Below are 25278 nucleotides of genomic sequence, written 5' to 3' on the forward strand. Positions count from 1 at the left end.
GGCAGAGATGCCACTGTGCAATTTGTGTTTCAGCCTGGCAGTGTGTAATGGGTTGGGCAGCCCAGTAAAGATAACAGCCTCCATTGTTGAGTTGGGACCCAAAGCTGGCCATACACCGGCAGATTTCAGCTTCTGATTTGGCCCTCTCAGCCTGGGTGGGCACCCTGTACTTTACACCCGCCTTTGACCAAACATTGTCACAAGTTCTATTTACACTCAACACCAGTGTGATATTTCCTCTGTGCCGAACAGGGTGTGTAAGAGAATCCACCCGTTGGCCATATTTATTCAGATGCAGTTGTGTAGGACTTCGCTCAGTGGGTACACAAGCCATTGCATTGTGGGTTACTGAGACCAATACAGATGCCATTGGGTTTGTTTGTGTTAGAGTTGGCACAGTTTTGGGTGGAAGAGATAGCCACTACTTTCTATTCTGGTAGAGATGTGTGTGGTGTGTTCCAGGGGTGGCATCAATTTCATAGTTGTGTGTTAGGTTGCAGGTCACGCTGGCAGCTTATTGGTCCATGTATAGGGTCTCCCCAGTGGCCTGTCCGATTGCTATCTGACAGATATCTATTGGCAAGTTTAGAAGATCCTGTCGGACAAGGACCACATTGGGGTCTTGATGTCGTTTTTAACTGGTGGTCTGCAAAGGCCATCATTATGCACCAGCCCAGTTTGGCCTTGTAAGTGGGTGGATCAATCAGGTAAAGATCTGCTCAATTGGTGACCTTGCTGTGTCTGGGTTTCTGGATAACAGATCCCATAGCTGTATTATTAGTTTTGCTGCTGGGCTTCCCTGTGTTCTGTAAAGTTATTTGTTTGCCCCCAATAAGGGGTAATTATATCTTAGTTGGGATCAAGTACAGGTACTGTTTTATTATTACAGAGAAAAGGGAATCATTTAACCATTAAATAAACCCAATAGGGCTCTTCTGCCCCCAATAAGGGGTAATTATATCTTAGTTGGGATCAAGTACAGGTACTGTTTTATTATTACAGAGAAAAGGGAATCATTTAACCATTAAATAAACCCAATAGGGCTGTTCTGCCCCCTATAAGGGGTAATTATATCTTAGTTGGGATCAAGTACAGGTACTGTTTTATTATTACAGAGAAAACGGAATCATTTAACCATGAAATAACCCCAATAGGGCTGTTCTGCCCCAATAAGGGGTAATTATATCTTAGTTGGGATCAAGTACAGGTACTGTTTTATTATTACAGAGAAAAGGGAATCATTTAACCATTAAATAAACCCAATAGGGCTGTTCTGCCCCCAATAAGGGGTAATTATATCTTAGTTGGGATCAAGTACAGGTACTGTTTTATCATTACAGAGAAAAGGGAATCATTTAACCATTAAATAAACCCAATAGGGCTGTTCTGCCCCCAATAAGGGGTAATTATATCTTAGTTGGGACCAAGTACAGGTACTGTTTTATTATTACAGAGAAAAGGGAATCATTTAACCATTAAATAAACCCAATAGGGCTGTTCTGCCCCCAATAAGGGGTAATTATATCTTAGTTGGGACCAAGTACAGGTACTGTTTTATTATTACTTAGAAAAGGGAATCATTTAACCATGAAATAAACCCAATAGGACTGTTCTGCCCCCAATAAGGGGTAATTATATCTTAGTTGGGACCAAGTACAGGTACTGTTTTATTATTACTTAGAAAAGGGAATCATTTAACCATGAAATAAACCCAATAGGACTGTTCTGCCCCCAATAAGGGGTAATTATATCTTAGTTGGGACCAAGTACAGGTACTGTTTTATTATTACAGAGAAAAGGGAATCATTTAACCATTAAATAAACCCAATAGGACTGTTCTGCCCCAATAAGGGGTAATTATATCTTAGTTGGGATCAAGTACAGGTACTGTTTTATTATTACAGAGAAAAAGGAAATCATTTTGAAAAATTGGAATTATTTGCTTATAATGGAGTCTATGGGAGATGGCCTTTCCGCTTTTGATTTTGAGCTCAATAAAAATCACAGAATACATTTAGCACAGTTTAGCTGGTATGTTCCTATCATTGTCCATTTGGTTCTGAATCTAAGCTGGAAATATGGAAATATTTCTGTTTAATCCTCCATATCCATTCTCTGTTTGCCGCAGGCGTGTTTAGCTACTCATCCTAATCATCTTATCTTTTTCAATTATAATCTTTCCGTGAATTTCCAATGATTCCGTGTATTTCAGGGACATGGAGGCTGCCCTACTTTGCTCTGTGGCTGAGGTAACTAGGCCGGGGGTCTGGTTTTCTCTGGTAGCATTTACCCCCCCTTATTCTGGCTTGTAACAGTGAAACTGACACGGCCAGCGCAGTGGGGATTTTGGCTACTGTTGCCGGGAGGACCCCATGCTGGATACCTGTACCCTCATTACTGCTGCTCAGCTTCAGCCTGACAATGGCCCAATTTGCAGAAACGCCCATTTATTCTCAGGGGCATTTATTAGACTTTGGCGAAAGGCCAGACGGTTTATTTCCTGGCATTTATTAGTGCTTCCAAGGGTACAAAGCAAGCTCAGCTGCTTTAGGAGGGGTTACTTGGGGGGGTCACCAATGAATATGGGTTTAGGACCCTTCTTTGTCATCTAAGGTTAAGGCCACAATGCGAGTCAGAAGTGCCCAACTGATGGAAACAAATAGATACAGCAATAAAACAATTAAAGGCCACTCTAATAAAGCACAGAGGCTGGGGATTGGCTATCCAGTGGCGTAACTAGAGGGTTACAGACCCTAGAGCAAAATATGCCACGGGCCCCAACTATGCATGGGGCCCCCCTGTACAGAACCATACACCCCTGTGGGACTTGCTGCACCACTTCTGGCTTCCTGATGGACCCCGGTAGTCCAAAGTAGGTCTCCCCTAGTGCTCCCCCATCTGCACAAATAACAACTGGTCATTACAAAGATACCGATATTCTTTATGGGACCTAATAACCATAGTAGCAGGGCAGTATGGGGGCACAAATGACCATACTAGTTAGACACCACGTTGAAATAGTGACAATGACGACTGTTGGGGCAAGAGCTTACAGTCTAAAATGGGTTTTTCTAGTGATGTGGATGGTGCACAGCAAACAAACATTGCATGTCCCTTGTCTTCTATGGAAAGTTCTGTATTTGTTGCAAAGGGAACAAAAGGAAGGTTCTATACAGAGGGTGCTGCATTGTGCTGAACAAAGAGGAATACGGGTGCTGTCCCGGGGTGGTGTCCTGGGGTGGTGTCCCAGGGTGGTGTCCCGGGCGATATCCAGTACCTCCATGGGATCAGAAGCTTCTATCTCCAGCTTTGTGCTACAGTGGCCGCTCTATTTGGCTTCAGATTATCTATAGGGAGTGGGGGGAATAGTGGAAAAAACCCTCAGTGTAGTTACTGCTTCTCTGCTATTCCTCATCGGCATGTGATCCAGTCTCACAAAAAGGAGCTTTTGTCCTTGCGAGTCCCCAGTCCCATCAGTGTATGAAAGGCTCTACACACGGGCCCCTTCCCATACACAGAGCAACACATGGATGGGCCGGGCTCATTATGGGCACCCCGCTTTGTGTGGGTGTCAGGGTGCTGGGTGCCCATTCTGTGTAGGAGGGAGGGTGCAGTGGGAAAATAGAAGAATCGGGTGTGTGTGTATATATATATATATATATATATATACATCAAAAATAATGTAATAATAATAATAAATATATTTAAAAGACTATATATATATATATACATAATACAATTATAAGGGCATCAGAAGCCACAAGGAGACTCTTAATCACCCAGTCACAAGGCTGCAGGAGAATGCCATAATTCCACTCTTGAATTACCAAGGTGACTTCTAATATGCTTTGTTATTTTCATTTGGGGATTATTATATTCTATGCGCAGCATTAACTCACTGGCCTGGGAGAGGGATGATTGCACCTGTATTATGTGACCATTGTGACATCACTCCGGGGTAATATAACCCTAGTAATAAGCATTTCATGCTGTAGTATTGATTTATTGACTGTCAGTGGATGCCGGGGTATGTAGTCCCAGAATTCTATGGGATGTTATATGGTCAGAGTATTTCTCAGTGATATTTAATATGCCTAATAGGTTCCAGATGTAATATTATAGCATGGAACTTTTTAAAGGCTTATTTATGGTATGTACTGTGTGCTTCTGGGGGGTTTCTTGGGTCCATTTAGATTTTTAAATCTCTGTGGGCCAGTAGTCCTGAGGGAATGGCCTAAATTCAAGTGATTGTTAAGGTGGCCATACACCAAGTCAGCAGCTTATTGATCTGTGTATGGGGCCCTACAGTGGGCCTGCCTGACCAACGTCTGGCCAAAAATTCTGCCAGGCGAGGACTGCATTGGCTCTGCCTGTATTTGCTCTTGTTGTCAGTCAGATATACCTATCCCCCTCCCATAGTGCAGCCATTCCTCTACCTATCCCCCCTCCCTTGCTGCAGCCAGCCCTGTACCTATCCCCCTGTAGTCTGGCCAGTCCTGTACTTATCCCCCTTTCATGTTGTAGAGAGCCCTGTACCTATCCCCCCTCCCATAGTGCAGCCAGCCCTGTACCTATCCCCCTCCCATAGTGCAGCCAGCCCTGTACCTATCCCCATCCCATAGTGCAGCCAGCCCTGTACCTATCCCCCCTCCTATAGTGCAGCCAGCCCTGTACCTATCCCCCTCCCATAGTGCAGCCAGCCCTGTACCTATCCCCATCCCATAGTGCAGCCAGCCCTGTACCTATCCCCCCTCCCATAGTGCAGACAGCCCTGTACCTAGCCCCCCTGTAGTGCAGACAGCCCTGTACCTATCCCCCCTGTAGTGCAGACAGCCCTGTACCTATCCCCCCTCCTATAGTGCAGCCAGCCCTGTACCTATCCCCCCTCCCATAGTGCAGACAGCCCTGTACCTAGCCCCCCTGTAGTGCAGACAGCCCTGTACCTATCCCCCCCTGTAGTGCAGACAGCCCTGTACCTATCCCCCCCTGTAGTGCAGACAGCCCTGTACCTATCCCCCCTCCTATAGTGCAGCCAGCCCTGTACCTATCCCCCTCCCATAGTGCAGCCAGCCCTGTACCTATCCCCCTCCCATAGTGCAGCCAGCCCTGTACCTATCCCCCCTCCCATAGTGCAGACAGCCCTGTACCTAGCCCCCCTGTAGTGCAGACAGCCCTGTACCTATCCCCCCCTGTAGTGCAGACAGCCCTGTACCTATCCCCCCTGTAGTGCAGACAGCCCTGTACCTATCCCCCCTCCCATATTGCAGACAGCCTTGTACCTATCCCCCCCTGTAGTGCAGACAGCCCTGTACCTATCCCCCCTGTAGTGCAGACAGCCCTGTACCTATCCCCCCCTGTAGTGCAGACAGCCCTGTACCTATCCCCCCTGTAGTGCAGACAGCCCTGTACCTATCCCCCCCTGTAGTGCAGACAGCCCTGTACCTATCCCCCCCTGTAGTGCAGACAGCCCTGTACCTATCCCCCCCTGTAGTGCAGACAGCCCTGTACCTATCCCCCCCTGTAGTGCAGACAGCCCTGTACCTATCCCCCCTGTAGTGCAGACAGCCCTGTACCTATCCCCCCCTGTAGTGCAGACAGCCCTGTACCTATCCCCCCTCCCATAGTGCAGACAGCCCTGTACCTATCCCCCCCTGTAGTGCAGACAGCCCTGTACCTATCCCCCCCTGTAGTGCAGACAGCCCTGTACCTATCCCCCCTCCCATAGTGCAGACAGCCCTGTACCTATCCCCCCCTGTAGTGCAGACAGCCCTGTACCTATCCCCCCTCCCATAGTGCAGACAGCCCTGTACCTATCCCCCCCTGTAGTGCAGACAGCCCTGTACCTATCCCCCCCTGTAGTGCAGACAGCCCTGTACCTATCCCCCCCTGTAGTGCAGACAGCCCTGTACCTATCCCCCCCTGTAGTGCAGACAGCCCTGTACCTATCCCCCCTCCCATAGTGCAGACAGCCCTGTACCTATCCCCCCCTGTAGTGCAGACAGCCCTGTACCTATCCCCCCCTGTAGTGCAGACAGCCCTGTACCTATCCCCCCTCCCATAGTGCAGACAGCCCTGTACCTATCCCCCCCTGTAGTGCAGACAGCCCTGTACCTATCCCCCCCTGTAGTGCAGACAGCCCTGTACCTCTCCCCGCTGTAGGAGTGGGTTATCACTGGTACAAACTAACACCCTGCGGGAATGTTTAACTGAATTGTCACCACTGGGGCTCATGATGCCATTAGAATGGGGTACTGAGGATGAAGTTGTAGTTCATTAGCAGCTTTAGAGCTATAAATGGGTGCCATATTATTGGCATCCTGCCCCGCTCCCGGTAAGTACCCAGGTAGAGACCCAGGTGGGAGCAGTGTATTCAGACAGCCTCCCTGCTTTGTGCCGCTGGGTATGTGGCATTGGGTTTCTCTGTGTGAATAAACCACACGCTGATACTGCTGGCAGGGGGTATCATGGTCAGGCTGCTGCCCTCCTCTTCACATGGATAAAGCCTCTTGGTGCCAGCTGGGCATTGTTTGCGGCCGTGTCCTTGGGGCCCTGTGCGCTCATCAGCTCAGCTGTGTGTGGAATTGACTCATTTCCAGGATGTCTCTGTCTGTCACGGACCCCTCCCCTCCTGGCCCAATAGCATAGCAGTGATGCAATCGTCATGCCGACAGTGTTAATGGGTTAATTAAAAGGATGCTGGGGATATTAATTTAATGTGCTGCCCGCAGAGGGCACTGGCGCTAACGTCAGCAGTTTGGGGTGACATTCTACAAAACAGAGTGGGTGGGGGTGCGTGTGTAGGGTACGGGGTGAGGAGCCCCCAAGCACATCAGTGAAAGGATCTGTGTAAGTGGCAGAGCAAAGATCTGTTCCATTTCTGACAACGCACTATAGCATAGGCCTGTGCCCGCTGCCATGTTATCGGCACATAGCCAGATAGAATAAAAACCACTCACGTTCTCTGCTGCCATTTATAGCTGCCTGTCCCCTTTCTTCTCCAGACCCCCGTGGTGCCGCGGGATGGGGGCTGCCCGAGCACTTCTCCGCCGCTGGACGAGTCCTTCCACTGGGTCGGACCCAGAACGCTGGTCATCAGGAAGAGCCAGCATGGCTTCGGATTCACCCTGCGCCACTTCATAGTGTACCCACCGGAATCTGCCGTGACCTCTGTCCACAAGGTAGGTACATGCTCTGGGTGCCAGAGACACCCACCCAGTAAAGGGTTACTGGGTGGGTTCCACATGAGTTGGTATGTGGGTGTGCCTGGACACTGCATGTAACATATACTCTACATTTATATACACTTTGGGCATTACCCTATGGGACCAAACTGTAAATTCTATCCTTATAAACAGTGCTTAGTGATGTCATCAGTTATAATTGGAGCTTAGTGATGTCATTTCTGTCACATGACTCACTAAAACTTGTATATTATAATAAAGTACCCCCTGTTGTAAAATATGAAGTCGCCTGGGAGTTCCATATGGTCATGCTTGGTGGCTTATAATATCCCTATATCTTACAATAGGGGGTACTTTATGCACTGTATATTGCTCCTTGGTGGAAGTGATAGTGGAGTGGGTGGGTCACTGACTCTTACTGACCGGGCTTTGTGCTTCTTTGCAGGAGGAGGATGGAGGCGCAGGTAGGTGCTCTCTGTTTTCTTTCTTGTACTACTACTAGCTTCTACCCTTAAGGGTGCTGGGTGCAATTGTCGCCCACTCCTTCACCCATAACCCTCCTTCTCTCACCATTTACCTAATTTCTCATTTAAATTGTACATAGCTCCCGTCAATGTAACCCTTACGAACCAAAAGGGCTGAAAGAAATATCCAGAAATCTCTTTATTAAATACAGAGATTTTTGGATATTTCTTTCAACCCTTTTGTTCATAAGAAGGTTACAGATATACTATAAACTATTAACAACTGCCCTCAGCACCTTCCTAGGGACGAAAGGCAGCAATAAAGCCCAATAGTCATGCCCCCCACAATACAGAATTCTGGTACCTCCCAGGGCTGCCAATCCCACACTATCCCTAAAAGAAACCCCATTGGTTCTGACTCAAAACCCCAAGATAATATGAGAATAAAAAGTTATACAGGGGCTCGGTGAAAGGGAACATCATTTCCTTTCCTTTAAAAAGGCAGAACCCACACTTAACTTTGCTCCATACAACTATTTTGTTATGCAAAAAAAGCAATACAGGTATGGGATCTGTTATCCGGAAACCCGTTATCCAGAAACTGCCAAATTACAGGAACATCATCTCCCATAGACTCTATTATATGCAAATAATTCTAGTTATTGAAAATGATCCCCTTTTCCTTGTAATAATAAAACAGTACCTGTACTTGATCCCAACTAAGATATAATTACCCCTTATTGGGGGCAGAACAGTCCTATTGGGTTTATTTAATGGTTAAATGATTCCCTTTTCTCTGTAATAATAAAACAGTACCTGTACTTGATCCCAACTAAGATATAATTACCCCTTATTGGGGGCAGAACAGCCCTATTGGGTTTATTTCATGGTTAAATGATTCCCTTTTCTCTGTAATAATAAAACAGTACCTGTACTTGATCCCAACTAAGATATAATTACCCCTTATTGGGGCAGAACAGCCCTATTGGGTTTATTTCATGGTTAAATGATTCCCTTTTCTCTGTAATAATAAAACAGTACCTGTACTTGATCCCAACTAAGATATAATTACCCCTTATTGGGGGCAGAACAGTCCTATTGGGTTTATTTAATGGTTAAATGATTCCCTTTTCTCTGTAATAATAAAACAGTACCTGTACTTGATCCCAACTAAGATATAATTACCCCTTATTGGGGGCAGAACAGCCCTATTGGGTTTATTTCATGGTTAAATGATTCCCTTTTCTCTGTAATAATAAAACAGTACCTGTACTTGATCCCAACTAAGATATAATTACCCCTTATTGGGGGCAGAACAGCCCTATTGGGTTTATTTCATGGTTAAATGATTCCCTTTTCTCTGTAATAATAAAACAGTACCTGTACTTGATCCCAACTAAGATATAATTACCCCTTATTGGGGGCAGAACAGCCCTATTGGGTTTATTTAATGGTTAAATGATTCCCTTTTCTCTGTAATAATAAAACAGTACCTGTACTTGATCCCAACTAAGATATAATTACCCCTTATTGGGGGCAGAACAGCCCTATTGGGTTTATTTCAAGTTTAAATAGATATGGAGATCCAAATTACAGAAAATTCCAGGTCTTTTGGAAGACGCTGGTAAATGAATCCCCACCCGAGGCAAAAGCTGGTATACTTGGCACGAGGATGCCCTGATAAATTAGAAGAGATCTGGGGTCCATCTTCTTATTTTTATTCTCTTCGTTCCTTCTTTCCCACTATTGTACTGTTGTGTTTATGTTAAATTGAATATTGGTAGATAATAGCTTCAAAAAAGAAGAAAAGAGGCAGAACCCCCCCCCAAGGCCTTTTGGCCAGTATATACCCTATACATTGAGCCATGGCATTGTTACAAACACTTTTCTCTCTCTGGAATGCAAAAGAAACATATTTTTCCTATTTTAATAAGATCGCTGCTGATTTAGGAAACCCTTACCCAAACTCTCTGTTCATTTAACTTCTCTGCTGCTTCTGTTTCTTTTATTTCATTTCCTATTCCTTCCAACATTTCTCCAATGACAGATCTCCCCTCGGCAGCCAGTCAACTGGAGCCTATGGACACCATCTTTGTCAAACAGGTGAAGGAAGGAGGCCCAGCCCAGAAGGCAGGACTGTGCACAGGTAAGAGGAAAGGGCCCATAATGGGATAAACCCAACTGGTGCCGGTGGCACAGTGCGGAGTAGAGTCTTACAGCAGGTTGGGTACTCACGGGTTACCCTTAAGAGAAGCAGGTAGAGAAGCAGGTACCCTGTGGGTTGCGGGTAGGATTTCCGGATGTGGGTATAGATGTCGGTATGCAGGTATTATAATAATTTCTTATTTTATATTATATTATCTATATTTTGCTCCTTTAAACATTTTAGATCATTTTTTAAACCCTCCCACATCTGATGATGTCACTTCCATTTTGCAGCAACAGCACTTCCTGTTTAATGGGGGTCGGGTTTGCTGGTCCAGAGTACAACAATTAGGGGGGAGCTAGGCAGGTACCTCTGCCTACCAGTAATCCCAGCTCCCTTGCCCCTGTCATTGTGCGGCTTCCAAGGTACAGGGGCGGCTGGGTTGCCTAGGGCATCTGGTGGGCTTGGCCCACCCCTGCAGCACAAGCCTATTAACTCTGTAACATACATTACTTAGGTGCATGAACCCTAGGGATTTAAAGGGCAAGTACACTGGTGAATACAGATATCAAGTGTGATTTATAAACCCTATATGTGTATCTGCAGTCATGTACTCCTTGAATGTAGCAAAGATATAGCAGCGCTGTGCCTACTGGGCAGATCAGAACGGGTAACGGACTCTCATTTGCTCTTACAGGTGACCGACTGGTGAAGGTGAATGGCGAGAGCATCATCGGAAAAACATACTCACAAGTTATTGCACTCATACAGAACAGGTACACGGGCAAAGCCATTCAGATGAATACCGGACGTGTGTCCAGCTATGAAATAATATGCACCCCAGTACATGTTAAACATACTGTACATAATGAGCCACAGGGTGGTAGATACCATGCACCGCGGCACAGTAAGAGAAGGAAACAGATATTATTCCTATTGGCAGGCAGCACTGTGCGGAAATGTGGCTACAAAAATCCGTGGGCAGTTTGTCTCCGGCATGTCTGTATGTCTCCGGCATATCTGTGTGTCTCCGGCATGTCTGTGTGTCTCCGGCATGTCTGTGTGTCTCCGGCATGTCTGTGTGTCTCCGGCATGTCTGTGTGTCTCCGGCATGTCTGTGTGTCTCCGGCATGTCTGTGTGTCTCCGGCATGTCTGTGTGTCTCCGGCATGTCTGTGTGTCTCCGGCATGTCTGTGTGTCTCCGGCATGTCTGTGTGTCTCCGGCATGTCTGTGTGTCTCCGGCATGTCTGTGTGTCTCCGGCATGTCTGTGTGTCTCCGGCATGTCTGTGTGTCTCCGGCATGTCTGTATGTATGGAATAGCACTGGGCTTGTAAAAAAAACTCAAAATCAAAACTTAATAATGTTTTTTTAAATTTATAATTAAGAGTTTAAATCAGAATTATGAGTTTAAAAGGCAGAATTTTAAGTTTTAAACGTCAGAATTCTACCGAATGTATTTGTTATTTTGCTGCTCCAGTGCCCTTCCGTATGTGTGGCCATTGGCCTGACGGCTGTTCTTTGGTTTTGCAGTGACGATACCCTGGAACTCTCCATTATGCCCCGGGATGAAGATATATTACAGCTGGTGAGCCCTGGGCACTGCCCATCATATAACCTGCATGTCGCACTGTACTATCATTGCATTGTAGGGGGATCGAGAGAGCCCAAGTGTTTCATTTCCAGAAGTAACAAAGGAAGCGATGGAAGAAACGACATCCCTTCCTACCTGACTCTTGGCAAACTTACAGATACTTATAGAGAATGGTTTATATTATAGGGACAGCTTTCCATATATTTCTTTTTATAGATGATTCAAAGTCTTGTCAAACCCCTCTTTCCATATTTCTGTACCTTTTATTATCACTCTTTATTCCCTTCCTCAGGCCTATTCCCAGGATGCTTATCTGAAAGGCAATGAGCCATATCGAGGTGGTGCCCACAGTATCCCCGAGCCCCCACCTGTTTACTACCCGTGGCGGACTCACGAGCCTGTTTCTGGGTACGCGCCTGCTTCTCGGTACCATCACCCAAACTCTGCCGATGCGACTGCCATTAGGAGCCCTGTTCACAGTGAAGTGCCAAGAGGCAGCCCTGCCCACCGTGACAATTACCCACGGACTGCTCCCACTTCTCTTTCGCAGGCTCGATCCTTCCAGGGGTCACCGTCCTCTTCAGACAGATTCAGGGGTCCTGGGCCGCCCCACAGCAGTCACGGATGGCACTCTCGTTATATGCAAGATGCGCCACGCAATGTCTCGCCTGAACCCTGGGAGCGACTGGCCAGCCCGCGGTGGGTGAGTCCGTGGGAGCGACATCAGGCACTGTGCAGCTGGATGTCCCAGCAGGCCCCTAGAAGGGGCTCCGCCTTACCCCCAAGAAGACGCAGTGCGTCGCAGGACCGGCTAGGAGAGACCACTCACCTAAGCAACTGGCCTCACAGCGTATCCCAGGACACTCTTCATCAGGCTCCATTGTATGAGTCTTGGGGTCACCGGGCACAGTCTGACAACTTCCTGGCTCAGTTTGGTACATCCGCAGAGAAACTAAACTTAAGTGCTCTCATTTCACCACCTTATGAGCACCGCATCTGGCCACAGGACAGACCACTACATTCTTCCCAAGCACCCTCTCGTGTTCGCCCAAGCCAAACAGTATCCCCTGGCCTAAGGGAAGCAACGAAGCCCCCTCAGCCACACCCCAGCTCCGGGGATTCTGGGTACATTGGATACCGTAGTTACAGTCCCTCATTCCAGAGACGAACTGAACTTCTAAATGCCTTTTCCTTCCGGGAAACTGCCTTTAGCGGCCTCCCCACCTTCCGGACTGAGCAGTATTCTGGCTCTCCAGCTTCTCTGCCAGAGAGGAGAGAGTCTGCGGTATCGGCCAGCTCCACAGATGACAGCTGCTCCACACAGGAGAGACGGGAGGAGGTGGTCCTGAGGCAGAAACCCCCTTCTGGTCGAAAGGCTACCACTGCAGTACGCCAAGTCAATTTACACTTTCCAACAGAAGTGAAGGATGTAGAGCCCCCAACGTCTACCTCAGTTAGTGAAGAGGCTCCCAGAGAGCGGCCATTGCAAAGGGTGCCACCACTGCCCCCCTCAGAGGAGCCTCTGGCATCCATACCTTTCATAGGTAGAGTATTGCACCCACAATTATCCAGAACTAATCCAAACCCCATCGATAGATACATAGATAGATAGATAGATAGATAGTTCCTTTTATTTGTCACATACACAGTTATACATGTACAACATGTAGCTAAGGGTGAAGACACACGGAGCTACTAGTGGCAGCTACTTGTCACGGCTACTAAAACAGACAATGCTGATCATTTACTGATTACTGTCTCTACGTGTGTTTTAGCAGAGGCAATTCTCAGTATTGTCTATGGCAGGGGATTTTCTGGAGTTTAGTAGCTGTGACAAGTAGCTGCTACTAAGTAGCTCTGTGTGTCTTCACCCTTAGGGTGAAGACACATGGAGCTACTAGTAGCAGCTACTTGTCACAGCTACTAAAACAGACAATGCTGATCATTTATTGATAATTGTCTCTACGTGTGTTTAGCAGAGGCAATTCTCAGTATTGTCTATGGCAGGGGATTTTCTGGTGTCTAGTAACCTTGACTAGTAGCTGCTACCAAGTAGCTCCGTTTGTCTTCACCCTAAATGTACCCTGATTGTTCCAAGACTATTAAAAGACAAATATAAAGCTTAAAAAGAAAAGAAGATTAACAATTGTCAACTGCAGTCTACTATGGCTAATAATGCATTATAATGAAACAGTGCATACTAACATAGTGATATTATTTTTATATTATTATTGTATACAGAGTATAACTGCCTACTATAATAAGCAGCTAAGTACATTGTGCTAACATTATTACATGGGCAAACTTCTTACCAAAGAATCCAACTATAATAAGGAATTGTGCAAACGAATTGGGACCCAGTACCAGTGCCCAGATGTGGGCTCCAATAAATGATGGGAGGGCTAGAAACCTGTTTAATAATCTTTCACCAAGATTTTTTTACAGTGAAATGTGCAACACAATCCCAGAATAAACTCAGTGCTCCCTCGTTCTCATGTCGCTATGGAGCCAAGCTACAGTGCTGTAGTTATAGCAAGCCTGACATTCAGCTGGGGGTTGGGGTGTGATTATGACATTATTCAGCCCTAATTCTCCTTTAGTTATACATTGTATGTACCTAAGTGAGGCATTAGTGGGGTGTAGGTAATGGAAATCATACATATGGCTTCCTGGATCCTAAAGATCTGGTCTAGTATGAAACATGCAGAAAGCTATGGAATATGGCAATAAATTGTGTATCTTTAAAGGGGAACTTCAGTGTCCAAAACAAAATTTGTTAAAGAGCCCCACACAACACAGAAACCCCTAATATCCCTATCCCTGTAATCTGTTCCTTCAACCAGTAGGAATAAATACCATTTTTATATGCTGAAATCCAGCTGCAAAACTGTTCTTCTCTTTCTGCATCATTTGTAATCCTGGCAGGGGAGGAGGGACTAAAACACTGATGTTACACATTGTAACAACTTCTCCACAGCTTACAGAAAGCATGCATAACCCACAATGCATTGCACTTTCCTATTGACATTATGTGTGCAGCAGGGAATTGTGGGATTGGGAGGAGGCAGGCTGAGGGACAGGCGCTACTGTTACAGTTTATTTGAGTCACAAAATAGTCAGCCAGATCAGCAGGGGAACAGGGGGCGGGGCTTAGGGAACTGTTCCAAACCAGATTATTACATTAAGGCTGCATATTTTTTAATGATTGTATATTACAAAGTTGTTTGAAATTATGTTTACTTTTCAGAGATCTTGCACCTAAATCACGTGCCAGAAATGTACATGACCCAACCAAGTAGTGTTTGGGTGGAGTTCCCCTTTAATATGGAACTTTTCCCATCCTCACCTTATTGTCCCCTGCTGTCCCCCATTCACTCTGTTTCTCTCTTGCTCTCCCTTCCCAGATGAGCCAACAAGTCCTAGCATTGACCTCCGCGCCAAACACGTCCCTGCCTCCTGTGTGGTGTCCAGCGCCATAAACTCTGCCCCCGTAATCTCTGCCAGCCCCTCCTCGCCCTCCTTCAGCTTTAATATCAGTCGGCATTACTCTCAGGACTGCAGTAAGTGCTTCCCGTCTCAGGCCATACCTTTCTCTGGTCTATCCTCCTCTACTTCACCCATCCATTATGGCTTATTCACATTTTTCCTTTTCTTCCCCTTTAAAATGATCGTTAGCTCTTGTGTTCATTCGCTGCAGTTGCCTGATCTTTACATGAACCCAGTCTTAAGTATGATGTAGAGAGGGATATTCTGAGACAGTTTGCAGTTGGTCTTCATTTTTCATTATTTGTTCAACAGCTCTCTTGGAATTTTAGCAGCCAAATGGTTGCTGGGGTTCAAATTACCCTAGTAACCAGGTAGTGGTGTGAATGAGTAACTGCAGTATGAAGAGGAGAGGGCCTGAATAGAAAGATAAATAATTCAATATAACAGCAACTGACTTGCAGAGTCTGTGACCCCCATTTGAGAGTTGGAAAGCGTCAGAAGGCAAATAATTAAAAAACTATAAAAATAAAAAATGAAGACCAACTAAAAAGATGCAAGGAATTGTCCTTTCTATAAAATATTAAAAGGTAACTGGAATTACCCAAGCAATGCAGTTCCCAAGTGACTCCATAAGGGCCACATACAGTAACATAACATGGTTTGGATGATTCTGACAAAACTATTTTGACATTTTCATGAAACAAACCAACATGTCTGTCAGTTCCTCCAGTGTCAAACCAATATGGCTGCCTGCCCGGAGACTGCAACAGAGCTGTATTGTCCTGTTTGGTGTCAATGGGGGGGGATTGTCACTTACAACTGTGTAACCCAAAAAGCGAGAGTTTCTGCTGTGCAATCAGATTGCATACTGTGCCCCATTCCTAGAATTGAATGTAAAGGTGACCATACATGGTTAGATTGGCTGGTTTTGGGTGGGTGATATTGGGCTAATGCAATGAACGAGATACGGAAAGTTGGAGCGGGGGCCACATTAATGATGTGCTGCAGTCCTTGATCCAAAAGAAAAGTCATGCCTGACATCGATTTTTGGGCAGATATCAGGGGGGCAGGCCCGTCGGGGAGCCCCATACACGGGCAGATAAGCTGCCGAATTGGTATTAAGGGCCTGAATTGGCAGCTTAAATCTGCCCGTGTATGGCCTCACTAAAGGCCCCCATACACGGGCTGCCGATAACGGTTCCTAAGACCGACTCGGCAGCTTATCGACCCGTGTAGGGGCAGCAACGACAGGCCTGCCCGACCGACATCTGGCCTGAAATTGGGCAGATATCGATCGGGCAGTTTAAAAGGTTCATTCGGATCGGGGACCGCATCGGCTCGTTGATGCGGTCCCTGAACCGACTGCGCCTTTAACAGTTGTTATAATTCAATCATTTGGCCCCAGGGCCAATTAGCTTAAATTCCCCTGATATCGCCCACCCGTAGGTGGGAATATCAGGAGAAGATCCGCTCGCTTGGCGACCTCGCCAGGCGAGCGGATAGTTATGTGTATGGCCACCTTAAAGCTGGCCCTACACGCACCCATAATATCGTACGAAACCTCGTTTCGTACGATATTCGGTGCGTGTATGGCAAGTCGGCGAGTCAACCGATATCGCAGGAGGCTGCTGATATCGGTCGACTCGCCGATCGGCCAGGTCAAAAGATTTTGATTGGGCGCCATAGAAGACGCCTGAGCAAAATCTGCCGTCAGGGCTGAATTGGCAGAAGGAGGTAGAAATCCTATTGTTTCTACCTCCGTACCTGCCGTTTCAGCCCTGAAGGTTAGTGGCCGATTGTACGATCTTTCGTGTGACCATCGGTCGCAGATCGCCACGAGTGTGGCCACCTTTAGTCTTCTGATCCAACTGGATTGGACCAAACAAATCAGATCAGAACCGTGTAAAATTCTATAGGGTGCGGAAAGTTTTTATCTATTCCAAAGGTACTTTGTTTATCTTCATGTCTAACAGCTTCTGCTTCTGTTGTTTTCTATTTAATCAATGTGTCTCACCCACTGAGCTGTTGTACCTTCTGGCCCCTGTCCCTCACCCAGGCAGTATTAAGTCCAGCCGGCGTTCCTCATATCTCCTTGCTATAACCACCGAGCGGTCTAAATCATGTGACGACGGACTCAACACCTTCCGAGAAGAAGGAAGACTGCAAAGGTGAGCGCCATCTGAATGTGATTGAATGCAGTCTGTTATATAGATCTTCATAAGTAGTTTTTAATGGATATTACAGGTATGGGTCCTGTTTTCCAGAATACTCGGGATCTGGGGATAAGGCTTTTTGGATCTCCATACCTTAAGTCTACTAAAAAATGATTTTAACATGAATTAAACCCAATAGGCTTGTTTTGCCTCCAGTAATGATTAATTTTATCTTAGTTGGGATCAAGTACAGGTACTGTTTTATTATTACAGAGAAAAGGGAATCATTTAACCATTAAATAAACCCAATAGGGCTGTTCTGCCCCCAATAAGGGGTAATTATATCTTAGTTGGGATCAAGTACAGGTACTGTTTTATTATTACAGAGAAAAGGGAATCATTTAACCATTAAATAAACCCAATAGGGCTGTTCTGCCCCAATAAGGGGTAATTATATCTTTTTTTTTTAAAGGTTGATTTTTATTGATTTTTAACAATAAAATAAAGTAACAGGTAGAAAAGAAAGAGAAAGAGAAAAAGGAAGGAGAAAGAAAGGGTTGGAGAGTAACCCATTATTGTGCTGTTGTGGCTGGTGAGTCCGTCCAAGGTGACCAGATATAGTCAAATTTTGCTGGGCAGCCTCTGGCGAGGTAGGTAAGTTTGTATAGACCCAGTTGTGAGTTGACCAAGTTGATCCATTTACGGAGAGATGGAGGTGTCGGACCCATCCAGTGCAGGGCAATGGTTTTTTTTGCATAGAAAAGTAGTAATCGCATTAGTAATTTTGTGTTTTTCCTGGGTACCAGCGCGTCTAGGATGCCCAATACACAGGTGGTCGGGTTAAGTACTTGTGGTAAATCCAGCTCTGTCCCCATGAATTCTGTAACTTTGCGCCAGAATTTTTGGATTTCAGGACAGTCCCATATCAAGTGCATAAAGTTGGCCATGTGGGTTTTACATCTTGGACAGTCAGAGGAGTCAGTTTTCCCCATAATATGCAATTTATACGGAGTAAGGTAGGTCTGGTGAATGATTTTAAACTGTATAAGTTTGTCTCTTGTGCTTATTAGGGGTTGATATAAATTATCTATAACTTCTTCCCAGTCCTCGGGGTTCAGTTGTATCCCCGAGGTCTCCCACTTTAGCTTAACCCTAGGCCGTGGGTCATACCTTTTGTTAATTAACAGCTTGTATGTGTTTGAGAGCAATTTGGCTTTACTTGGCTGTATTATCAAATGTTCCAGGTCCGAGTATTGTTTTTTGTGGCTGTTGTGGAAATTGTACTCTACAAAGGCTTACAATCTGCGCATATCTAAGGTCTGAGAGGCCGGGTCGGGGGGTAATTTGTTGTAGCTGGGGTAGTGTATGGAGTTCTCCGTTAGAGTAGAGGTGGTCCATGCGTTTGATCCCTAGCTTGGCCCATGTTCCTGCTTCCAGGAAAGATGCAAAATGTGTTAAGTTCCCCCATAATGGGGTATCAGGGGAAGTTGCTCTTATTTCATGAATTAATTGTGCCATGGAATCCCAAGCTTTTTTTGTGGCATCTAAGACTGGTGGCAATGGACTAATATCTTTCCTCGATCTGTATAAGGCATTGTGTAGGCTTTCTACTGAGGTGAAGTAGAGTGCTTCTAGGATCGAGGCTGGGTTTTCTGGGTCAAAGACTTTCCAGTTTGCAATGTGCGCGCATTGGGCAGCTAGATAGTAAAGCTCATAGTTAGGAGATGCAAGCCCTAGTTGTTCTTGTGGGGCATTCAGAGTACTTCGAGATAGTGTTGGAGATTTATTTCCCCAAATAAACGCAGATTGAGTACGATCAATTTCGAGCAGGGCTTTTTTTGGTATATGGCAAGGGGTGTTAGTAAATTGGTATAGGAATTTAGGGAGGAAAATCATTTTACATATGTCGATTCTACCTATTAGTGTAAGTGGGAGTATAGTCCAGAACTTAAGGGTATCCTCAAATTTGTTCTGGAGTGGGTGTAGGTTATGTGCAAAAAATTGTGCTGGTTCTTTATGGATCGTTATCCCTAGATATTTAAAGGTGTTAGCTATTTTGAGAGTACATTCTGGATCTGCCATTACTGGGACCTGGTCATCTAAAGGAAAGATAATAGATTTTTCCCAATTAATCTGTAGGCCCGAGAATGTGCCAAAGGATTCAATTATATCTAAGACCGTGTCAAATGAGTTATAGGGGTCTGCTAAGTATAGTAGTGTGTCGTCTGCATATAGGGAGATTTTCTCCTCAATAGTCTTATATATAAATCCCTTGATTTGTTGGGAGTGTCTGACTTGAATTGCCATAGGGCAAACAATAGTGGGGAAAGAGGGCAGCCTTGGCGGGTGCCTCGGGTAAGGTGGAATGGGGTAGACAGTATTCCATTTACCTTGACAACTGCTTTAGGTGCGCTGTATAGCAGTTTGAGCCATTTGACAAAGGAGGGGCCAAATCCCATCCTAGTAATTACCTCCCAAAGATAGGGCCACTCTATGGAGTCAAAGGCCTTGGCCGGGTAATTATATCTTAGTTGGGATCAAGTACAGGTACTGTTTTATTATTACAGAGAAAAGGGAATCATTTAACCATGAAATAAACCCAATAGGGCTGTTCTGCCCCCAATAAGGGGTAATTATATCTTAGTTGGGATCAAGTACAGGTACTGTTTTATTATTACAGAGAAAAGGGAATCATTTAACCATTAAATAAACCCAATAGGGCTGTTCTGCCCCCAATAAGGGGTAATTATATCTTAGTTGGGATCAAGTACAGGTACTGTTTTATTATTACAGAGAAAAGGGAATCATTTAACCATTAAATAAACCCAATAGGGCTGTTCTGCCCCAATAAGGGGTAATTATATCTTAGTTGGGATCAAGTACAGGTACTGTTTTATTATTACAGAGAAAAGGGAATCATTTAACCATTAAATAAACCCAATAGGGCTGTTCTGCCCCAATAAGGGGTAATTATATCTTAGTTGGGATCAAGTACAGGTACTGTTTTATTATTACAGAGAAAAGGGAATCATTTAACCATGAAATAAACCCAATAGGGCTGTTCTGCCCCAATAAGGGGTAATTATATCTTAGTTGGGATCAAGTACAGGTACTGTTTTATTATTACAGAGAAAAGGGAATCATTTAACCATTAAATAAACCCAATAGGGCTGTTCTGCCCCCAATAAGGAGTAATTATATCTTAGTTGGAATCAAGTACAGGTACAGTTTTATTAAAACAGAGGAAAGGGAAATCATTTTTTAAAGTATTTGATTAAAATGGAGTCTATAGGAGATGGCCTTTTGGAATTTTCTGGATAATGGGTCCCATACCTGTATCACATGCAGCAGAAGGGTGATAATGAATGGGCAATAAGATGGGTAGCTGTTAAACTGATTGTTGATGGGCAGCACTTGAGATTATTTGATTTGTATTGAGGGATATGAAGTATAAGGAAGGCATAGGGACCGCGGAGTAACCATAGACACTCTCTGTTTGTTATAATCTTACAGGCGAGTTGTGGGTCGAGTGCCAAGCTTGAGGATGCTCCGGAGCTTCTTCACTGATGGGGTAAGAACTGTCCGATACATAAACTGTGCTCCAATATACACCTGTATATCACTGGATATTAATTGTATTATGTATATAGTGCCATTATCTCTCATGTCGCTCCTCAGGGTTAGGGGATACAGATACAAGAGCTATCAGTACATATACAGAAAGGGCTTTCACCAGAATGAATGCACATAGTACAGGTGGCCATACACGGACCCATAATAGCTGATGATTTAGTCTGTCCGGGCTGAGTCTGCAGCTTATTGGCCCATGTATGTGGCCTTCTGACAAGTCTGCCCAACCTGTATCTGTCTGGAAATTGCCCAGATATTGATGTGGCAGGTTTAAAGGCTATATTGGGCCAGGGCTATTCAATTCGGTCCTTGCCCCGAGGGCCTCCATTTATCGACATTATGAGGGCCAATCAGATCAGCACAATATTGCCCACATCGAGGTAGGGATATCAGGGAAATAACTCTGATTGCAGGATAGTCTAACAGATTGCATTAAAATACAAATAGCAATGAGCTATTATATGTGCTTATTCAAGACTTGTTTTTATATATTTATATTCGTATATATTTGATGTTTTCTTTATGGTTTCTTTAAAGGGGTTGTTTAGTATGTTGTAGAGAGTGCTATTCTGAAACAATTTTCAATTGGTCTTCATTTTTTCATGTTTTAGGTTTATATTCAAAAGCTCTCCAGTTTGGAATTTTAGCAGCTGTAAAGGTCGCTACGGTCAAAATTACCCTAGCAACCAGGCAGTGGCTCGAATGAGAAACTGGAATATGAATAGAAGTGAATGTGGATAGAAAGATTAGGAATAAAAAGTAGTAATAAAACTGTAGTAAAAAAGTAACAGTGAAAACAGAGACCAATAGTTCCGTGACTGCTGGAGTAAATAATTCAAAATTGATAAACAATGAAGACCAATTGAAAAGCTGCTAAGAACTGTCTGCTTGTGTGTATTGCTACTAACTGTCACACCCGTGTCCTGCAGTCCTTAGACAGCTTGGAGGCCAATGAGGACGGCCGGTCAAAGCGTCACTCGGCCTCGGAACTTTCTGAGACAGAGTTCAGTGACGTGCGCAGGGAGGGCTGGCTGCTGTACAAACAGATCCTCACCAACAAGGGAAAGGTAGGGTGCAGCCTCCATGTTACCCCCCCGGGTGGGTAAGTGTGATTGGGGGCTACTGGCCGTGCCTTGTTCCTGTGGGTGGGTATGGGGGCTTCTCATCAGGGATTCAGGAATCTTTTGTCTTTTATTGGCTCTGTACATGAGGGTTGTTTATTGTGAGTACTATGGCTTTATATACAACTGAAAGCAGTATTTGTTTAGCGCTTTTTTATTCCCTGCACTCACTCCTGGTTCTGACAGTTAAGGTCCGTTCTCCTCCAGGTCTGGCAATCAGTCGGCTTTTCTTAAGATGGACATACATGGGCCGATTAAACGAGAAGGAAAGGCTAAATTGAGGATAAAATGTTAGAGACCTCCCAGTGTTTGTAATCGCTTACCTGATACCCCAGGCTGGTGCTTCTGTGCAGCGATCCCCTTCCTCCTGTCTTCTTCCTCCATTTCTTGCAACATTTCGACCCCCCCATTGATTTAGCCTTTCCTTCTCCTTTAAAAACTGTCGGATCAGTCTCTCCTACAGTTCTGCCCAACCAATACCTGGGCAAATATCAGCCAGATATCAGTCGGACAGGTTTGATTTTCCCATTGGGGTAAGAACCACATTGGTGCATTGATGCAGTCCTATCCTGGTGCCGGTGGTACCCATTATGATCCAATCATTGGCCTGAGGGCCAAACAATGGGATTAGCCCAGGGTTGGGAAAAACAACGGTGGGCCTCGGCTCTAGTGGGCCCCAGCGGCCCAGACCCGACCCGACCCTTGCCGGCGCCCCCCCTGCCTGACCGCTCCTCCCCATACACGTAAAATTTACACGCTTGGGGGAGGACGTTGGGTGGGGGGCCCTGCAAGGGGGGTTAGGGGGGGCCCTGCGGGATGGGGGGGGGGGGTTAGGGGATGTGGCCAGCAGGGGCCCCTGTCTTGGAGCCCCAGTGGGCCCTTCACCCCCCAGTCTGACCCTGGATTAGCCCAATATCATGTCCCTCATCCGTCAACCTCACCAAAGAGCAGATCTTTAGATGTAAGCTCAGTGTTATATTGAATCTGGAGTCAGAACCAGCAGTGCAGAGAATAAACACCCAGGCAGATACCGCTTTCAGTAGCAATTATAGCAGTTTTACTAATAACATAAAAATCACCAAAAAAATCTTTACTTCCCATATGTAATAAAAGGCATTAAGTTTGCCCAGGAGCAGTAACCCATAGCAACCAATAAGAGCTTTGATTTTGAACAGGTGACCAGTAAACTGCTGATTGGTTGCTATGGGTTACTGCTCCTGGGCAACCGTAGTGCCTTTTATTACATATGCTTTGGAAAGTTTCTTAGAGTTCTCATGCATTCTTGGATTTCCTTGCTAATGACATATATTTAATTATTTGAACTTGCTCCGTCTGTTCTGCGTGTTTCTAGAAGCCGATTGGACGTGGGCCCCGCTGACCACCCCCTGAATGATCTTTTTTTTTTTGTCCTTTATAGAAGGTTGGCAGCGGTCTCCGCCAGTGGAAGCGAGTGTTTGCTGTCCTGCGCCCTCACCTGCTGTTTTTGCACAAGGACCGCCCAGAAGCACGGGGCCCCGCCCCAGGTGAGGAGGAGCAGCCAATCAGCATCCTCGGAAGCCTGGTGGACATCTCTTACAGCGAGACCAAGAGGAAGCACGTCTTTCGGCTGACGACCCCTGACTTCTGTGAATATCTCTTTCAGGCTGAGGATCGGGATGACATGCTCAGCTGGGTCAAAGCTATCCGGGAGAATAGCCGGATGGAGGGGGAGGTGAGGGGGTGTGGCTGCTAACGGGGTTGGGCACCTTTGGTTTAACTCTTAGTATGATAGGTAGAGAGAAAACTTGCAATTGGTCTTCATTTTTCATTGGGGTTTTTAATGATTTCATTTTTGTGTTCAGCAGTTTGGAATTTCAGCAGCTATCTGGTTGCTATGGCTCAGTTTACCTTAGCAACCAGGGAGCAGTTTGAAGGAGGGACTGGTGTATGGATAGAAGGGGGCTTGGATAGAAATAAGGAATGAAAAGTAACAATAACAGTAAAACTGGAGCCTCAAAGAGAAATAGTTATTGACTGCCGGGGTCACTGACCCCCCTTTGAAAGTTGAGTCAGAAGAAGGCAAATAATCATAAAGACCAATTGAAAAGTTGCTGAGAATTGGCCATTCTATAATATACTAAAAGTTATATTAAAGGTGAACCAGCCCTTTAAATTCAGTGGGGGAGGTGGGTTTTGCTCGTGGCATCGGCTCATCGCAGCAATCTGTCTCTCTCCGCAGGACCCCGGCTTTGCCAGCCAAGCATTAATTAACAAGAAATTAAACGATTATCGCAAAGTAAGGTAAGGTCCCGGGCTACTTGTGGCTGATCCCCAAATGGCTACTTGTGGCTGAACCCCAAATGGCTACTTGTGCCTGATCCCCAAATGGCTACTTGTGTCTGATCCCCAAATGGCTACTTGTGGCTGATCCCCAAATGGCTACTTGTGGCTGAACCCCAAATGGCTACTTGTGCCTGATCCCCAAATGGCTACTTGTGTCTGATCCCCAAATGGCTACTTGTGTCTGATCCCCAAATGGCTACTTGTGCCTGATCCCCAAATGGCTACTTGTGTCTGATCCCCAAATGGCTACTTGTGGCTGATCCCCAAATGGCTACTTGTGGCTGATCCCCAAATGGCTACTTGTGCCTGATCCCCAAATGGCTACTTGTGCCTGATCCCCAAATGGCTACTTGTGCCTGATCCCCAAATGGCTACTTGTGGCTGAACCCCAAATGGCTACTTGTGGCTGATCCCCAAATGGCTACTTGTGCCTGATCCCCAAATGGCTACTTGTGGCTGATCCCCAAATGGCTACTTGTGGCTGATCCCCAAATGGCTACTTGTGCCTGATCCCCAAATGGCTACTTGTGGCTGATCCCCAAATGGCTACTTGTGGCTGATCCCCAAATGGCTACTTGTGGCTGAACCCCAAATGGCTACTTGTGCCTGATCCCCAAATGGCTACTTGTGTCTGATCCCCAAATGGCTACTTGTGGCTGAACCCCAAATGGCTACTTGTGTCTGATCCCCAAATGGCTACTTGTGGCCGATCCCCAAATGGCTACTTGTGGCCGACCCCCTAATGGCTACTTTTGTCTGATCCCCAAATGGCTACTTGTGGCTGATCCCCAAATGGCTACTTGTGGCTGATCCCCAAATGGCTACTTGTGTCTGATCCCCAAATGGCTACTTTTGGCTGATCCCCAAATGGCTACTTGTGTCTGATCCCCAAATGGCTACTTGTGGCTGATCCCCAAATGGCTACTTGTGGCTGATCCCCAAATGGCTACTTGTGGCTGATCCCCAAATGGCTACTTGTGTCTGATCCCCAAATGGCTACTTGTGTCTGATCCCCAAATGGCTACTTGTGCCTGATCCCCAAATGGCTACTTGTGTCTGATCCCCAAATGGCTACTTGTGGCTGATCCCCAAATGGCTACTTGTGTCTGATCCCCTAATGGCTACTTTTGTCTGATCCCCAAATGGCTACTTGTGTCTGATCCCCAAATGGCTACTTGTGCC

The 25278-nt window shown here is 45.7% G+C and overlaps 1 protein-coding gene across 3 annotated transcripts in view; it reads left to right on the plus strand.

Annotated features, from left to right (window-relative positions):
- The window catches only part of arhgap23 (Rho GTPase activating protein 23), a 72865-nt gene that overhangs the window by 30093 nt on the left and 17494 nt on the right, over window positions 1-25278 (plus strand). For all 3 annotated transcript variants that reach the window (XM_002940156.5, XM_012952736.3, XM_004918665.4), the window contains exons 2-13: window positions 7002-7178; window positions 7627-7645; window positions 9693-9791; window positions 10489-10567; window positions 11324-11378; window positions 11677-12928; window positions 14789-14944; window positions 16927-17038; window positions 20537-20594; window positions 21583-21720; window positions 23192-23485; window positions 23993-24054. In XM_002940156.5, coding sequence (XP_002940202.2) covers window positions 7002-7178; window positions 7627-7645; window positions 9693-9791; window positions 10489-10567; window positions 11324-11378; window positions 11677-12928; window positions 14789-14944; window positions 16927-17038; window positions 20537-20594; window positions 21583-21720; window positions 23192-23485; window positions 23993-24054 — 2501 coding nt within the window. The remainder of the gene's footprint in view (window positions 1-7001; window positions 7179-7626; window positions 7646-9692; window positions 9792-10488; window positions 10568-11323; window positions 11379-11676; window positions 12929-14788; window positions 14945-16926; window positions 17039-20536; window positions 20595-21582; window positions 21721-23191; window positions 23486-23992; window positions 24055-25278) is intronic.

Source organism: Xenopus tropicalis, chromosome 10 (assembly GCF_000004195.4).
Source record: "Xenopus tropicalis strain Nigerian chromosome 10, UCB_Xtro_10.0, whole genome shotgun sequence".
Taxonomy (NCBI): Eukaryota; Metazoa; Chordata; class Amphibia; order Anura; family Pipidae; genus Xenopus; species Xenopus tropicalis.